A 17,745-nucleotide genomic window follows, 5' to 3' on the forward strand; every position below is an offset into this window, starting at 1 on the left:
CCAGTGGTGGTGGTGACAGGTCTCTTTTCACAAGCAAACCAGAGCACATCTAGTTAAAATGCACTACATTCAGGCCAGGGACCAAACACTGCCCATAACAAGCAAAGAGAGTCTCTGCAGACAATTGGTATGAAGGATAAAGTGGCCAGGACACAGCAACAAAAGCACATGCAGCACACACTGGACACACTCCTGGAAGTACCAGGCCCTGGGGAACAGGAGATACTACACTGCAGGGTACTATAAGATCTCTTCTTTATAAAGCCATTACTCTCAAGAACAGGAGACATAGCTGACTTTCCAGAGAAACAGGCACAGAGACTTAGACAAATGAGAAAACAGAGCACAAAGTTTGGCTATAAAAGGGAGGAGAGAGATAGGAATTATTAGATCAGTTGAGAGAGGTTTTATTTTGTTTTTAAAGCTGGATAAACTTGAGTTTGCTTAAATGCTCATGGGAAGGATCTACTTGTGAGGAAAGAAGCTGTAAATACAGGAGAGAAGGGATCCTACTTAACAGTGAGGTTCCTGAGGAATCAAGAAAGGGCAATGTCAGAGCACAGATGTGGGGCTGGCTTTCCTAAGAGGAGGGAAGGGATATACATTCTCTTGAGACCTGGAAGGACAAGAGCCTAAGTGAACATCATGGATTTTGGAAACTATCAGTGTGAGAAGTCTGGGGATAACTGCCTGGTTCGTTCTCTCTCTCTCTCTCTCTCTCTCTCTATATATATATATATATATACATATATATATATATTTTTAAGAACTGGAAGATTCCAGGAACTTTTGTTTGCTTTATGAAATGAGAAAAAAAATTAAAAGCGCCACCTCTCTAAAAAAATCCAACTTCCAGTTATGAAGAGTTCAATTAGAATCTATTTTAATTCTAAGTGTTGAATATCATATGCAATCAGAGCTCTTTATAGAATTAAAATCATAACAAATATTTATTCTGAAGTATTTGTTATAATTACTTCATCAGAGCACTAGTACTACTGGAAACTCCTAAAATTTAGAAAGAGTTTTGTTATATATATTATATATATAATATTATATATATAATCTATTTAGAATACTGTATATATAATATATGTATTTCTTCTCATACATTATAGTTTTTATTTTATTAATTTAACCTATGAAATTCTTAAGTTATTTGGGATAGATTACGAGTCTTTTTCCATCTCTGTATTCTTTTTTTTTTTTTAAAGATTTTATTTTTACACCCAACATAGGGCTCAAACTTACAACCCTGAGATCAAGAGCCACAGGCTACTGACCAAGCCAGCCAGGTGACCCATCATCTCTGTATTCTTCACAGCAACAGAGTTTCTTGTATGCAGTAGCTGTTCAAAAATATTTTTTGAGCTTGAATAATCTTTCTTTATAATTTTTAGTTATAATGAGATTTTATTCATACACTCAGATTATTTTATGTAATAGTATACTTTATTCATCACTCTGAATTTGATCTTAAAAAATGTCTTCATTCCATTAAAAAGGCAATGCTAGTCATCTTTCTTCACTTATGTAGTTAGGGAATATTTCTTTCATTTTAAGTTCTTTCTTTTATTTCTAGCTCACTAGGCAGAATCATAGTCCTATGAACTGCTAAGTAAAATTTCCTTTGCTAACATCAAACATAATTCTTAAAATAAAAACAAAAACAAATATCCCCAAATAACAAATTCCTAATAATTACAAAATTCTGTGTAGAAGCTTCAAACTTCCTTGACTTATACTTAAAGATTAGCCTTTAAAAAAGTAAGCAGAAATATATGCTAACATTTTCTTAGTGGTTATTTAGAAACATTACCAGTTTATGTGTTAGGCTCTACACTAAGTTATATGTAGGGACCAAGAACCCAGTGATCAGATTGTCCTCCAATTAATGCAAATTGCTCTCCATTATAAAGACACTGGGTACAAAATAAGTTGAGGCCAGGGAAGATAGCTTGAATAGGATAGAAGGTAAGAGTAACTGATGTCTAGCAAAGACTCAGAAATAAAGTTGGTCAAGTAGTAAGGGCCAGATTACAGAAAGTCTTCAAACCTAAAAAGAGGAATTTATGTCTTATGTGGTAAGAAGTAAAGACTATTATAATTTTTAGCAGAGTAATGGCATATAAACAGAAGAAATAATGAAACAGAGGGTATAGTCTCCCACGTCAATGCCTGATCTGAATCCTGATTCCATCCCTAATTAGCTGTGTATTCTGGGGAAAGGTAGTTAACTTTTCTAAGTCCAGGTATCCTAGAGCAATAGCAACATTCAACTCTTACAGTTGTTATGAACATGAAATTAAAAATGATAGGTGAAAAAAAAAAAAAAATTAAAAAAAAAAGAAAAAGAGAAGGGGCGCCTGGGTGGCGCAGTCGGTTGAGCGTCCGACTTCAGCCAGGTCACGATCTCGCGGTCCGTGAGTTCGAGCCCCGCGTCAGGCTCTGGGCTGATGGCTCGGAGCCTGGAGCCTGTTTCCGATTCTGTGTCTCCCTCTCTCTCTGACCCTCCCCCGTTCATGCTCTGTTTCTCTCTGTCCCAAAAATAAATAAAAAACGTTGAAAAAAAAAAAATTAAAAAAAAAAAATGATAGGTGAAGCACTTAACATGATGCCTAGCACATAGTAACAACACAATGAGCACAATGAATGCTATTCCTATGTTAAATGAATGTGATCAAAAGATATAGGCTGATAGGGGGCTACCTGGTACTAGAAAGTAGCAATGGAAATTTAGAAGAACAGACCCCTTTCAAAGACTATTTGGTGACTGTCAGAAGGTACGATTTAGAGGGAAGGGAGGGAAGGATGGGAAAGAAAGAAAGACAGAGATATATTATTCACTTTGGGTACTTAGTATCTGAGTTCCTTCTCATGCAAGGGGAACTTTCCACCGTAGGAAAGAGCTTTGATGAGAGGCAGAAACCCATCTACCATAAAGCTGAAAAGACAGATATTGATCCTCATTGTCCTTGGAGGCTTAGGGCCCAGGAAGCTGGTAAAAATAGATGCTTAAACCTAGGATTTAAAATCTAAGGCAGGCATTATAAAGAAGGTGCAGTGGATATAGTTCCTGCCCATTTCTCAACAGCCTTCTTTATCTGCTAAAATGAGCCAGAGTTGGTATCCTTTGAAAGACACTGAATTACAGTTCCGAGTCCTCAAGTCTGGGAGACATGGGTCAGAACACACAAAATTTGAGATGAAAGTTGGACAACAAACAGATATTTTATACAAGTTGGAAATATGAGCATAAAAGCAACACAATGGTATAAGCAATACAGAAATAACCGTTAAAGCCTTGAAAAAGAGAGGGAAAGATGGAGAGGAAGAAGTGCCAGTAACGACTACAAAGCTGAGCACCAGTTCCAAGCATATAGTAAACAATAGGTATTTGCAGATTGATTACCTGGACTGTAGAGTGCTCCAAAAATGCCAAATATTTATACTATAACTCTCATCAGTTATCTAACTTTATGTATTTCTGTAGCATTCAGTGATGAAGCCTATATTTAGAACTTCAGCATCTATAAATACATAGTACTCTACTATGTTCTGTGGGATAATATCTACAGCTATATCTTTGTTACCATGAGGCTAAAAGTTAAATCACAATAAAAGACTTTCAATTAGAGCTCATAGTTTTATATTCTTTAAAGATATCAGGTAGAAAAGAAATCTTTGTGAATAATGCATCAAGGGCTTAAGTCATACAAATAATTCAAGAGATGGCAAAGGACAACCTTCATTCATCTGGCAAATATTTACTGATGCTATCTATGGGCAAGGCACTGATCTAGGCTCTGTGGGATATATTCTTGAAAAAAACAAAAAGCAAAAAACAAAAAAACCAAGTTTCTTGCTTTCCAGAGCTTACTTGTGGGTAAGAGGTAGACGATAAATCAATGGATCAGGTGCGATGAAGAAACATAAGTAGAGGAACAAGACAGAAAGAGGTAGGCCAAAGATTAGAGAGTGATGAACAGGTGATGACTGGCCATGGAAGTCTTCTTTGGTAAACTGATGTCTGGGAATCTAAGTGAATAAATTCTGCGAGGCATTCCAACATCAGAGCACATAGCATTCCAGTGAGAGGGAACAGCTAATATCCTCAGTGTGGGATAATGTTTGGCTTGTTACGTGAACAGGGAGGCCAGTGGGGCTAGAACACAAAAGAGTGGAGAAGTGGAATGAATGAGCTGAGCTCAGAAAGGTAGTCTGAAGTCAGACAGGTGTTGTCAGGGAATTTCAGGCGGTTATTAGTACTAGGAAATCAGAGGGAGATCAAGGTACACTGAGAGATAATACACAGAAAGCTTCTAGCACAATACCTGACATTGGGTAGGCACTATATGTGGTATTTGTTACTATTATTGTTACTATTAGTAAAAACTGTTACAAGAACAACACAAAGAATTCCCAGATACCTTTGGTACAGATTTCCCAAATATTGAGGTTTTATATTTGCTCTCACTATATACGGGTATGTAGAATTTTTTTATTCCTGAACTGTTTAAGTTGTAGAAATGATACCTTGTACCCTAAATACTTCAGTGCGTCTTCCTCAAGACAAGAAACCCTATCACAAAACCACAATACAATGATCAAAACCTGGAAATTAACATTTATACAATGCTGTCATCTAATCTACAGACTTAATTTGGATCTTATCATTTGTTCCAATTATGTCCTTTATAGCAAAAGAAATTCAAGATGATGCATTATAATAGTTGTCATATCTCTTCAGTCTCCTGAGATGTGGAATAATTCCTGAATCTTTTCTGCATTTCATGATATTAGGATTTTGGAAAACTACAGACAGATTAGTTATTTTGTAGAATGTCTCTCAACTTGGATTTGTTTGTTTCTTTCCTCATGATTGAGTTTGGATTATACACTTTTGGCAAGCGTAACTACAGATGTACAGCTGAGTTCTTACTGTCTCCCACAAGAGGAACATACTACTGATTAGTCTCGTTACTGGCAATAAGACATCGATCATTTGGTTAAGGTGCTGTCTGCCACGTTTCTCCACTGTAAAGATACTATTTCACCCTTTGTAACTACTAAGCAAGTGGTTGGAAGATACTTGGAGGCTAATTATCCTGTTCTCAAACCTGCACCTACTGATTGCAGCATCTATGAATGATTCTGACTGAATTAGTTATCATTAAGGTGGTTGCCAAATGGTACTTTTTCTAGTCCTATCTTTCCTTCTATATTTATTAGTTGGCATTCAAAGAAAACTTTTCCCTTCTCCAATCTTTATTTGTGTAAGAGTGGGCTCATGCATCCTTACTGATTTACTAAATGATAATCTTTTATCATCATTATCTATTTTGATGCTGAAATTATCCTAGATTTGGACAGTAGTAGCCTCTACAAATGGCCTCTTCTGTCCCTTGACTGTCTCCATTATTCTTTGACCACTTCTTTACTTTCTGGCACTACAAGATGTGCTGGGTTTATCTTGTCTTTTTCCAGTCCTGGAAACAGCCATTTCTCTAAAAAAGCTCATTGGCCATATGTATTACTAATTAAAGTTCTTTTTTCCCCTCTTCCCCCAAATAAAAAATGATTTAATACCTTTTGTTGAATCCATTCCTCCAACTGCAAAGAGTGTTCCAACCGTTGACTTTCTAGGTTTTGTCCGAGGGCTTTGTAACATGGGTCGTCTCTCTGGTAATAAGTGGTACTTCATCGCTTCCATAATAAGTTTCTGACATTCTATATCATCCCGGAAAAGTGCATTATTTTCCATATCTGCCAGGAACTAGAAAAGAATAGGGAGTATGTACACCGAGTGACCAAGAAAATAGTAATTAAAAGAATAACCTATATAGTTCACAAATGGGAATTATCTCATTGAGAAAAAAAAATCCATGTGTGGACATCTATTTTTAAATTTTTTTTTTCAACGTTTTCTTATTTATTTTTGGGACAGAGAGAGACAGAGCATGAACAGGGGAGGGGCAGAGAGAGAGGGAGACACAGAATCGGAAACAGGCTCCAGGCTCCGAGCCATCAGCCCAGAGCCTGACGCGGGGCTCGAACTCACAGACCGCGAGATCGTGACCTGGCTGAAGTCGGACGCTTAACCGACTGCGCCACCCAGGCGCCCCTGGACATCTATTTTTAACTAAAATCTGCAATATTTACAAGATTTACATTTTAAATTTCATTGAAAAACATAAACTGACTGGATAACTGGTATGCTCTAAAACCTGAGTGGTGCTTATCTCTGGGTAGTGGGGAAACTGCTGCTTCTTAAATAAACTTTTTTACTGCTTTTCTATATTGTTTAGATTTTCTAAAATAAATCATTTTACTTTTTCTTTTTATTTATTTTTTTATTTACATCCAAGTTAGTTAGCATATAGTGCAACAATGATTTCAGGAGTAGATTCTTTAATGCCCCTTACCCATTTAGCCCATCCCCTCTCCCACAACCCCTCCAGAAACCCTCTGTTTGTTCTCCATATTTAAGAGTCTCTTATGTTTTGTCCACCTCCCTGTTTTTATATTACTTTTGCTTCCCTTATGTTCATCTGTTTTGTCTCTTAAAGTCCTCATATGAGTGAAGTCATATGATTTTTGTCTTTCTTGGACTAATTTTGCTTAGCATAATACCCTCTAGTTCCATCCACGTAGTTGCAAATGGCAAGATTTCATTCTTTTTGATTGCCAAGTAATACTCCATTGCATATATATACCACGTCTTCTTTATCTGTTCATCCATTGATGGACATTTGGGCTCTTTCCATACTTTGGCTATTGTTGATAATGCTGCTATAAACATTGGGGTGCTTGTGCCCCTTCAAAAGAGCATACCTCTATCCCTTGGATAAATGCCAAGTAGGGCAATTGCTGGGTCGTAGGGTAGTTCTATTTTTAATTTTTTGAGGAACATCCATACTGTTTTACAGAGTGGCTGCATCAGCTTTCATTGCCACCAGCAATGCAAAAGAGATCCTCTTTCTCGGCATCCTCATCAACATCTGTTGTTGCCTGAGTTGTTAATGTTAGTCATGCTGATAGGTGTGAGGTGGTATCTCATTGTGGTTTTGATTTGTATTTCTCTGATGATGAATGATGTGGAGCATTTTTTCATGTGTCTGTCAGCCATTTGGATGTCTTCTTTGGAGAAGTGTCTACTCACGTCTTTTGCCCATTTCTTCACTGCATTATTTGTTTTTTGGGTGTTGAGTTTGATCAGCTCTTTATAGATTTTGGATACTAACCCTTTATCTGATTGTTATTTGCAACTATCTTCTCCCATTCTATTGGCTTCCTTTTAGTTTTGCTGATTGTTTCCTTTGCTGTGCAGAAGCTTTTTATTTTGATGAGATCCCAATAGTTCATTTTTGCTTTTGTTTCCCTTGCCTCCGGAGACATGTTGAGTAAGAAGTTGCTGCGGCCAAGGTCAAAGAGGTTTTTGCCCGCTTTCTCCTGGAGGATTTTGATGGCTTCCTGTCTTACATTGAGGTCTTTCTTCCATTTTGAGTTTATTTTTGTGTATGGTGTAAGAAAGTGATCCAGGTTCATTTTTCTGCATGTCGCTGTCCGGTTTTCCCAGCACCACTTGCTGAAGAGACTGTCTTTATTCTATTGGATATTCTTTCCTGCTTTGTCAAAGATTAGTTGGCCACACATTTGTGGGTCCATTTCTGGGTTCTTTCTCTATTCTGTTTCATTGATCTGAGTGTCTGTGCCATTACTTCTTCAATTAGAAATAATTTTAACTGAAGAAGAATAATTATAAATAGAAGTTGACTAATGACTGCGTTTACCTGAACTCCCTATACAGTGCTCAAAGAACAACAGCAAAAACAACTTACCAATTTCTTAGGTGGAAGAGAACTCTAAATGGTGATTATCCTAAAGGAATTTAAATCCCTTGTGCTTCACTAAATCCCATTTTTTTAATTTATGTAATTTTATGCAAAGGTATAGATATGGTTTCATCCTGCCTTTTAAAAAATGCATTTCTTTTCTTTTTGTGCTTGTTTCTACATCCACCTCCCTACCCCTATATTACTGTATTTCTTTCACTTGGGCTATTGATCCATGTGAAATTAATTTTTATATAGAGTATGAGTTGAAGAATATTTTAATCTCCTTCCAGGTGGATGGCCAATTCGGTACTAGCACCATTTATTAAACAATCCCCTCCACTTCCAAGTAAATGGAAACTTGGTTATACATTACATTCTCAAAAATACATCTCAGGATATATGAGACCTGTTTTCTGAATCTTATTCTTTTCCATTGATCTATTACTATTCTGACACCATAATTTTTTAGTGTCTTTATGACATATTCTGATTTTTTTAATTTAAATATACCACTACTGGGGCGCCTGGGTGGCTCAGTAGGTTAAGCATCCGACTTTGGCTCAGGTCATGATCTTGCAGTTGGTGAGTTCGAGCCCCGCGTCGGGCTCTGTGCTGACAGCTCAGAGCCTGGGGCCTGTTTCGGATTCTGTGTCTCCCTCTCTTTCTGACCCTCCCCCGTTCATGCTCTATCTCTCCCTGTCTCAAAAATAAATAAATGTTAAAACAACAACAATATATTAAAAAAAAATAATAATAAAAATAAATAAATAAATATACCACTACTGTTCATTTTCATAGTTTTCTTGACTGTTTTTGAGTCTTTATTTTTCATATAAGCTTAAGATATATTTATCTAATTCCCCTTCACCATCTCGATCCTGTTGGAATTCTATTATGAACTTCATTAAATTATTTATTAATTTTGGAAGAATTTACATTTTTATGACATCAAGTCTTTCCATTTAGGAAGCCTAACCATTTGTTGTATACCTTTCTTCATATAGGTCTTATGCTTTTCTTTTATTAAATATACATATTTAATATACATATTACATAATTGATTTTTATTGCTACTGGGAAGGGATTTTTAAATTTTCATTTTGCATATATTTTGCTAGAGGAGAGACAAATCTTTGGTTATTGTATATTTGTTTATAATCTACTATTTTACAACATTCCCGTATATCACTCTAGTTATTAGGCATAATATCATTATCATAATCATCACCAAACAGGGATAGTGGACATTTCTAATATGTATGCCAATTACTTCATTTTTATTTTATTATTACAATTGCTAAAATGTTCAAAGCAATGTTAAATAATTAGGATGAAACAGAGTACCCCTGTTTCTGGTTTGAACTGATACAGTTGTAGTGTATGACTATTAAGGATGAAAGTCAATACAGCATCTAGTAATTTTATTATATTTAGGCTGTTTTCATCTCTTCCTATTTTACGTCATCATTTTAAAACTAAGAATGGTTCCTACATTCTTTCTGAATGCCCTTTATACATCCATTGACATGATCATATGGCTTTTTCACCTTTAAGTTATTGACGTAATAATTATCTTGACAGATTTCCTGAAACTCAATCATTCTTATATTTCTGGAACAAGACTTTCCTGGTCATAGTGTATCATCCTTTTGACACACTGCAGGAATGCATTTGATAATATAAGGTATATTTTACTAAATATATTTTAGTAAACCTGCCAACTTGTGCAGCCATTACCATAAACCATTTTGGAGCATTTTGATCACCCTACTTAGACCCTGCATACCTGTTTGCTGTTTAATCTCTGTTCTCATCTCCTATTTCATGTGCCAATCTGTCTCTATAGATTTGAAGGTTTTTTTTTTTTTTATGTTTCATATAAAGTCATATACTGTGTGGTATCTTGTGTCTTCCTTTTTTACATTTAGTGTGTTTTTGAGGTTCAGCCATGTGTTGCATGTATTAGTACTTAATTTCTTTTATACAAAAATTTTTTTATTGCAGTTGACACACAATGTTACATTACTTTCAGGTGTACAACATAGTGATTCAATAACTCTATACGTTATGCTATGTTCACCACAAATGTATGCTAACCATCTATCACTGTATAACACTATTACAATATCATTGACTATATTTCCTATGCTGTATCTTTTGCAACTATGACTTATCTATTCCATATCAGGAAGCCTGTATCTCCCACTTCCTTTCACCCATTTTACCCATTTCCCCACCCTCGCTGCTCTGGCAACCATCACTTTGTTCTCTGTATTTATGGATCTGTTTCTTTCTTTCTATTTTTTTTTTTAATTTTTAAAATATGTATTTATTTATTTTTATTTTTATTTTTTTTTTAATTTTTTTTTCCAACGTTTTTTATTTTTTATTTTTGGGACAGAGAGAGACAGAGCATGAACGGGGGAGGGGCAGAGAGAGAGGGAGACACAGAGTCGGAAACAGGCTCCAGGCTCCGAGCCATCAGCCCAGAGCCTGACGCGGGGCTCGAACTCACGGACCGCGAGATCGTGACCTGGCTGAAGTCAGACGCTTAACCGACTGCGCCACCCAGGCGCCCCAATATGTATTTATTTTTGAGAGAGACAGGGACAGGGCAGAAAGAGAGGGGGACAGAGGATCTGAAGTGGGCTCTGTGCTGACAGCACTGAGCCCAATTTGGGGCTTGAACCCATGAACTGTGAGATCATGACTTGAGGTGACGTCGGATGCCTGATGGACTGTGCCACCCACACCCACCCAGGGTCTGGATTTTTGTTTGTTTGTTTTGTTTTTAGATTCCACATATAAGTTAAATCATTTGGTATTTGTCTTTCTCTGACTTCTTTCACTTAGCATAATACCTTCTAGGCCTATCCATGTTGTCACAAATGGCAAGATCTCATCCTTTTTTTATGGCTGAGTAGTATTGCAGTACATGTGCCTCTGTATGTGTGTGTGTGTGTGTGTGTGTGTGTGTGTGTGTGTGTGTGTGTAGACCACATTTTCTTTATCCATTCATCTAGAGATGGGTTGCTTCCATATCTTAGCTATTGTAAGTAAAGCTACAATAAACACAGGGGTGTATATATCTTTTTGAATTAGTGTCTTTGTTTTCTTTGGGTAAATACCCAGTAGTGGAATTGCTGGGCCATAGGGTAGTTCTATTTTTAATTTTTTGAAGAACCTCCATACTATTTTTCCATAGTGGCTATGCCAATTTACATTCCTACCAACAGTGCACAAGGGTTCCTTGGTACTTCATTTCTTTTTATTGCTGAATAATATTCCATTGATTGATGTACCACATTTTGTCTATCTGTTCACAGTTGATGGACACAGATTATTTCTAGTTTTCGGCTATCATGAATAAAGCTGCTAAGAACATTTGCATGCAAGTCTTTATGTAGGTAAATGCTTTCATTTCTCTTGGGTAGATACCTAGATGTAGAATTGCTGGGCCATATGGTAAATATATGTTAACTTTTTAAGAAACTGCCAAACCATTTTTCAAGTAGCTGCATCATTTTATGTTCCCACAGGCAATATATGAGGGTTCCTGTTTGTCCACATTCACACCAACAACTGTTACTATTTCCTTTCATTTTAGCCATTTGAGTGGGTGGGAAATACAGCTTTACTTTGCAAATACAAATGAATAATAATGTTGAGAATATGTTCCTATTTTGATAAAGGAAGAGTCTCTAACAAAAGTCACTGTAAAAAACGTTTGTGGCATTTGGAAACTGAGTAGAGTATGCTAATGGAAAAAAAGCCAAATTTAGACATAAGTCTCAGGACCTCTGCCAGAGTATAAATTATGGTATTAATTATTCCACATTTTTCTATGCACACAAAATATAGTTATACTTGCTACAGAAACCATTACCAAATATGCACTGAGTTGGCTCATTTAGATTGACCTTAATGTTCATATTACTTCTGTTATACAGAATTACTTCAGTCCTTTCTAAATAAAAATGAATGTGAAAAAAATGTAGAAAATAGGGGCTCCTGAGTGGCTCAGTTAGTTAGGTATCCAACTCTTGGTTTTAGCTCAGGTCATGATCTTATGGTTCCTTGGTTCGAGCCCTGCATTGGGCTTTGCACTGACAGCAGTGAGGGGGTGGGGGCTGCTTGGGATTTTCTTTCTGCCCCTCTCCCATTTGCACTCTCTCAAAATAAATAAATGAACTTAAAAAGACAAAAAACAAAACCGTAGGAAGTAAAGTCTTGGGAAACTTAATAGTTACTGCAATTTGAAGTAAAATATATTTTTAAACATGCTAACAGTCTCTCTATGAATAAGTAGAGAGATGAAAGCCATTAATCCAAGCATCAGATTAATCAAACGGAAGGTACCAGGAATCATTTAGAAAATCATTCAGGAGGCGCTGAGAGAGAACTAAAAACCACTCTTGTATACTCTGCATGTTAGGTGAACACATGTGTCTTCCCTGCCACTAGAGAATGACAAATTACTTAAATGAAGGCATTAAGGAAATAGAAACATTTTTTTTTTTTAATTTTTTTTTTCAACGTTTTTTATTTATTTTTGGGACAGAGAGAGACAGAGCATGAACGGGGGAGGGGCAGAGAGAGAGGGAGACACAGAATCGGAAACAGGCTCCAGGCTCCGAGCCATCAGCCCAGAGCCTGATGCGGGGCTCGAACTCACGGACCGCGAGATCGTGACCTGGCTGAAGTCGGACGCTTAACCGACTGCGCCACCCAGGCGCCCCGGAAATAGAAACATTTTTAATGTGTAAATTTTTATCTTCTCTCTCATACTTGATCTCATATGACTATTTTTCTAAAACGGCCCCCTCCAATACTACTTAAAGTAAAAAAAATAGAATGTGAATGATTTCTCAATTCTACAGGCTTTATTTAAAAGATGTTTTGGTATAAAAAATGTGTAAATCAAAAGAATAGAAAAGGTAAGTACTGGCTCATTTTATGTTTTTTTTTTACTTTTAGTAGAAAACAATAATAAGAATTGAGAACAGAACTGTGAAGACCAAGATACTTGTACTACAGGCTAATCATTGGAAACTCTGAGAATGTACATGTCAAAATATTTTAAATAATGTACATCTGTCCTAGTATTTCTATCCACATTGTTTAAAATTTGATCAAATAGAAAAGCTTGTAATATATTCAAGGATAAAACAAAAAAACACAAATATGTATCTTCTAGATTATTCACAGTTAAAAATTACACAGTAAGTCACACGAAAATGATCATTTGGTAGAGGATTACAATTACATACAATTATACACATACATGCAATTATTTCCTAGGTCATTTTAGGGATCTACTGTGAGCGACACTACACTAGAATTACTATATGTAAAAGCATCCCTTCTAGCTAGACTGAATAGCGTTTCATATTAATAGAGTAGGGTAAAAGTTCATTGAGAAAGGAACGATTTTACAGAAGGAAATTCTTTCTTTTAACTTTATTATTTTTTAAATTTTTATTTATTTTATTTTAATTCCAGCATAGTTGACATAGTGTTATATTAGTTTCAGGTGTACAATATAGTGATTTAACAAGCCTATAAATTATTCAGTGCTCATCATAAGTGTACTCTTAATCCCCTTCACCTATTTACAAAAGTAAATTTTTTAGGTAACTGGACCTAATGGCAATTAAAAAAAAATTTTTTTTAATGTTTATTTATTCTTGAGACAGAGACAGAGCGTGAACAGGGGAGGGGCAGAGAGAGAAGGAGACACAGAATCTGAAGCAGGCTCCAGGCTCTGAGCTGTCAGCACAGAGCCTGTCATGGGGCTCAAACCCACAGACTGCGAGATCATGACCTGAGCTGAAGTCGGACGCTCAACTGACTGAGCCACCCAGGTGCCCCCCTCATGGCAATTTTTTAATATTAGTCACTATTATTTGATATGCACTAGACAATTTAAATAATTGTAATATTTTCCTATCTTTTAAAATAAAACATACAGAATAAAATCCAACATTTTCTTGATGGTTTTAGAGTCCTCTTCCAAACTTCCATTGCTTAGGGGCACCTGGGTGGCTCAGTCAGTTAAGCTTCTGACTCTTGATTTCAGCTCAGGTCATGATGTCACAGTTCATGGGATGGAGCCCTACATCCGGCTCTGCATTAATAGCACAAAGCATGCTTGGGATTCTCTCTCTCCCTCCCTTTCTCTGCCCTTCCCCTGCACACTCTCCTCTCTCTCTCAAAAATAAATACATAAACTTAAAAAAAAAAAGACCTTCATCACTTGATAACCATAATTTTGCAAACTTGCAAGGAAAGAAAAAAAAAACCCTGCTAGTATTTCTAAGTGTCACAATAGTGCAACATAGTATTATTAATGTAGAAAAGAAAAACATTGCTCAGAAAGGTGAAGTAACTTATTTATATCATACAGGGAGTCATCACTATTTATCTGCTAAGACATTGATTGTCAAACTAGAGTGTGCTTCAAATCCACATGAAGGCAAATTAAAATACAACCTACTAGGCCCCATCCCAGAGTTTCAGATTTTGCAGGTATAGAATGGGGCCTAATAATTTGCATTTTAAGTTGTGTATCTGAGACTTTCTTCCTTCTTTAGAAAGACCTGGATTGCTATATACTTCCCTCTTATGACCACCTTTGCTGCATCGCAGAGGTTTTGGGCTGTGGTGTTATTATTTCCATTGGCTTCCATGTACTTTTTAATTTCCTCTAACTTCTTCGTTAGTCCATTCATTCTTTTTTTTTTAATTTTATTTATTTTTTAAAATTTACAAGCAAATTAGTAAGCATATAGTGAATAGGAGGAGTAGATTCCTTAATGCCTCTTACCCATTTAGCCCATGCCCCCCCACAACCTGTCCAGCAACCCTCAGTTTGTTCTCCATATTTATGAGTGTCTTCTATTTTGTCCCCCTCCCTGTTTTTATATTATTTTTGTTTCTCTTCCCTTATGCACATCTGTTTTGTCTCTTAAAGTCCTCATATGAGTGAAGTCATATGATTTTTGTCTTTCTCTGACTAATTTCACTTAGCATAATACCCTCCAGTTCCACCCATGTAGTTGCAAATGGCATGATTTCATTCTTTTTGATTGCCAAGTAATCCTCCATTGTATATATATATACCACATCTTCTTTATCCATTCATCCATCGATGGACATTTGGTCTCGTTCCATACTTTGGCTATTGTTGATAGTGCTGCTATAAACATGGGGGTATGTGTATGTGTCCCTTCGAAACAGCACAGCTGTATCCCGTGGATAAATGCCTAGTAGTGCAATTGCTGGGTTGTAGGGTAGCTCTATTTTTAGTTTTTTGAGGAACCTCCATACTGTTTTCCAGAGTGGCTACACCAGCTTGCATTGCCACCAATAATGCAAAAGAGATCCTCTTTCTCCGCATCCTTGCCAACATCTGTTGTTGCCTGAGTTGTTAATGAGAGCCATTCTGACAGGTGTAAGGTGGTATCTCATTGTGACTTTGATTTCTATTTCCCTGATGAAGAGTGATGTGGAGCATTTTTTCGTGTCTGTCAGCCATGGATGTCTTCTTTGGAGAAGTGTCTATTCATGTCTTTTGCCCATTTCTTCACTGCATTATTTGTTTTTTGGGTGTTGAGTTTGATCAGTTCTTTATAGATTTTGGATACTAACTCTTTATCTGATATGTCATTTGCAAATATCTTCTCCCATTCTGTCGGTTGCCTTTTAGTTTTGCTGATTGTTTCCTTTGCTGTGCAGAAGCTTTTTATTTTGATGAGTTCATTTTTGCTTTTGTTTCCCTTGCCTCCAGAGACGTGTTGAGTAAGAAGTTGTTGTGGCCAAAATCAAAGAGGTTTTTGCCTGCTTTCTCCTCGAGGATTTTGATGGCTTCCTGTCTTACATTGAGGTCTTTCATCGTGTGTGTGTGTGTGTGTGTGTGTGTGTGTGTGTGTGTGTGTGTATGGTGTAAGAAAGTGATCCAGGTTCATTCTTCTGCATGTTGCTGTCCGGTTTTCCCAGCACCACTTGCTGAAGAGACTGTCTTTATTCCACTGGATATTCTTTCCTGCTTTGTCAAAGATTACTGGCCATACGTGTTTGGGTCCATTTCTGGGTTCTCTATTCTGTACCATTGATCTGAGTGTCTGTTCTTCTGCCAGTACCATACTGTCTTGATGATTACAGCTTTGTAATATAGCTTGACATCTGGGATTGTGATGCCTCCAGCTTTGGTTTTGTTTTCTTTTTTTTTTTTTTTAATTTTTTTTTCAACGTTTTTTTATTTATTTTTGGGACAGAGAGAGACAGAGCATGAACTGGGGAGGGGCAGAGAGAGAGGGAGACACAGAATCGGAAAGAGGCTCTAGGCTCCGAGCCATCAGCCCAGAGCCTGACGCGGGGCTCGAACTCACGGACCACGAGATCGTGACCTGGCTGAAGTCGGACGCTTAACCGACTGCGCCACCCAGGCGCCCCTTGGTTTTGTTTTCAAGATTGCTTTGGCTATTCGGGGTCTTTTCTGGTTCCATACAAATTTTTAGGATTATTTGTTCTAGCTCTGTGAAGAATGCTGTTGTTATTTTGATAGGGATTGCACTGAATATGTAGATTGCTTTGGGTAGTATCAACATTTTAACAGTATTTGTTCTTCCTATCTAGGAGCATGGAATCTTTTTCCATTTTTTTGTGTCTTCTTCAATTTCTTTCATAAGCTTTCCATACTTTTCAGAGTATAGATTTTTCACCTCTTGGTTAGATTTATTCCTAGGTATTTTATGGTTTTTGGTGCAGCTGTAAATGGGATCGATTCCTTGATTTCTCTTTCTGTTGCTTCATTGTTGGTGTTTAGGAATGTAACTGATTTCTGTGCATTGATTTTATATCCTGCAACTTTGCTGAATTCATGAATCAGTTCTAGCAGTTTTTTGGTGGAATCTTTTGGGTTTTCCATATAGAGTATCATGTCATCTGCAAAGAGTGAAAGTTTGACCTCGTCCTGGCCCATCTGGATGCCTTTTATTTCTTTGTGTTGTCTGCCCATTCATTCTTTAGTAGGATGTTCTTTAGTCTCCCAAGTATTTGTTGTCTTCCCAACTTTTTTCTTGTGGTTGATTTTCAGTTTCATAGCGTTGTGAACTAAAAATATGCAAGGTATGATCTCGATCTTTTTGTACTTGTTGAGGACTGATTTGTGTCCCATTATGTGATCTATTCTGGAGAATGTTCCATGTGCATTCGAGAGGAATGTGTACTTTGCTGCTTTAGGATGAAATGTTCTGTATATATCTGTTAAGTCCATCTGGTCCAGTGTGTCATTCAAAGCCATTGTTTCCTTATTGATTTTGTTTAGATGATCTTTCCATTGTTGTAAGTGGGGTGTTGAAGTTCCCTACTATTTTGGTATTATTATCAATGAGTTTCTGTATATCTGTGATTAATTGATTTATATATTTGGATTCTTCTACATTTGGGGCATAGATGTTTACAACTGTTAGGTCTTCTTGGTCAATAGACCCCTTAGTTATGATATAATGCCCTTCTTCATCTCTTATTAGAGTTTTCATTTTAAAATCTAGATTGCCTGATATAAGTATGGCCACTCTGGCTTTCTCTTGGCGACCATTAGCATGATAGATGTTTCTCCATCCCCTTATTTTCAATTTGAAGGTGTTGTTAGGTCTAAAATGGGTTTCTTGTAAACATTAGGTAGATGGGTCTTGTTTTCTTATCCATTCTGTTACCCTATGTCTTTTGAATGGAGTGTTTAGTCCATTGACATTTAGAGTGAGTACTGAAAGATATGAATTTATTACCATTGTGTGTTGCCTGTGAAGTTGGCATTTCTGGTGGTGTTCTCTGGTCCTTTCTAGCCTTTGTTGCTTTTGGTCTTTTTTGTTTTGTTTTGTCCTTTCTCTCCTCAGAGAGTCCC

At 36.7% G+C, this 17,745-nt stretch overlaps 1 protein-coding gene across 6 annotated transcripts in view; it reads right to left on the minus strand.

Annotated features, from left to right (window-relative positions):
* The window catches only part of KLHL5 (kelch like family member 5), a 94,648-nt gene that overhangs the window by 26,438 nt on the left and 50,465 nt on the right, over positions 1-17,745 (minus strand). For all 6 annotated transcript variants that reach the window (XM_042984710.1, XM_015545115.2, XM_042984711.1 and 3 more), the window contains one exon: positions 5,590-5,776. In XM_042984710.1, the coding sequence (XP_042840644.1) occupies positions 5,590-5,776 (187 nt within the window). The remainder of the gene's footprint in view (positions 1-5,589; positions 5,777-17,745) is intronic.

This window comes from Panthera tigris, chromosome B1 (genome assembly GCF_018350195.1).
Source record: "Panthera tigris isolate Pti1 chromosome B1, P.tigris_Pti1_mat1.1, whole genome shotgun sequence".
NCBI classification, from domain to species: domain Eukaryota; kingdom Metazoa; phylum Chordata; class Mammalia; order Carnivora; family Felidae; genus Panthera; species Panthera tigris.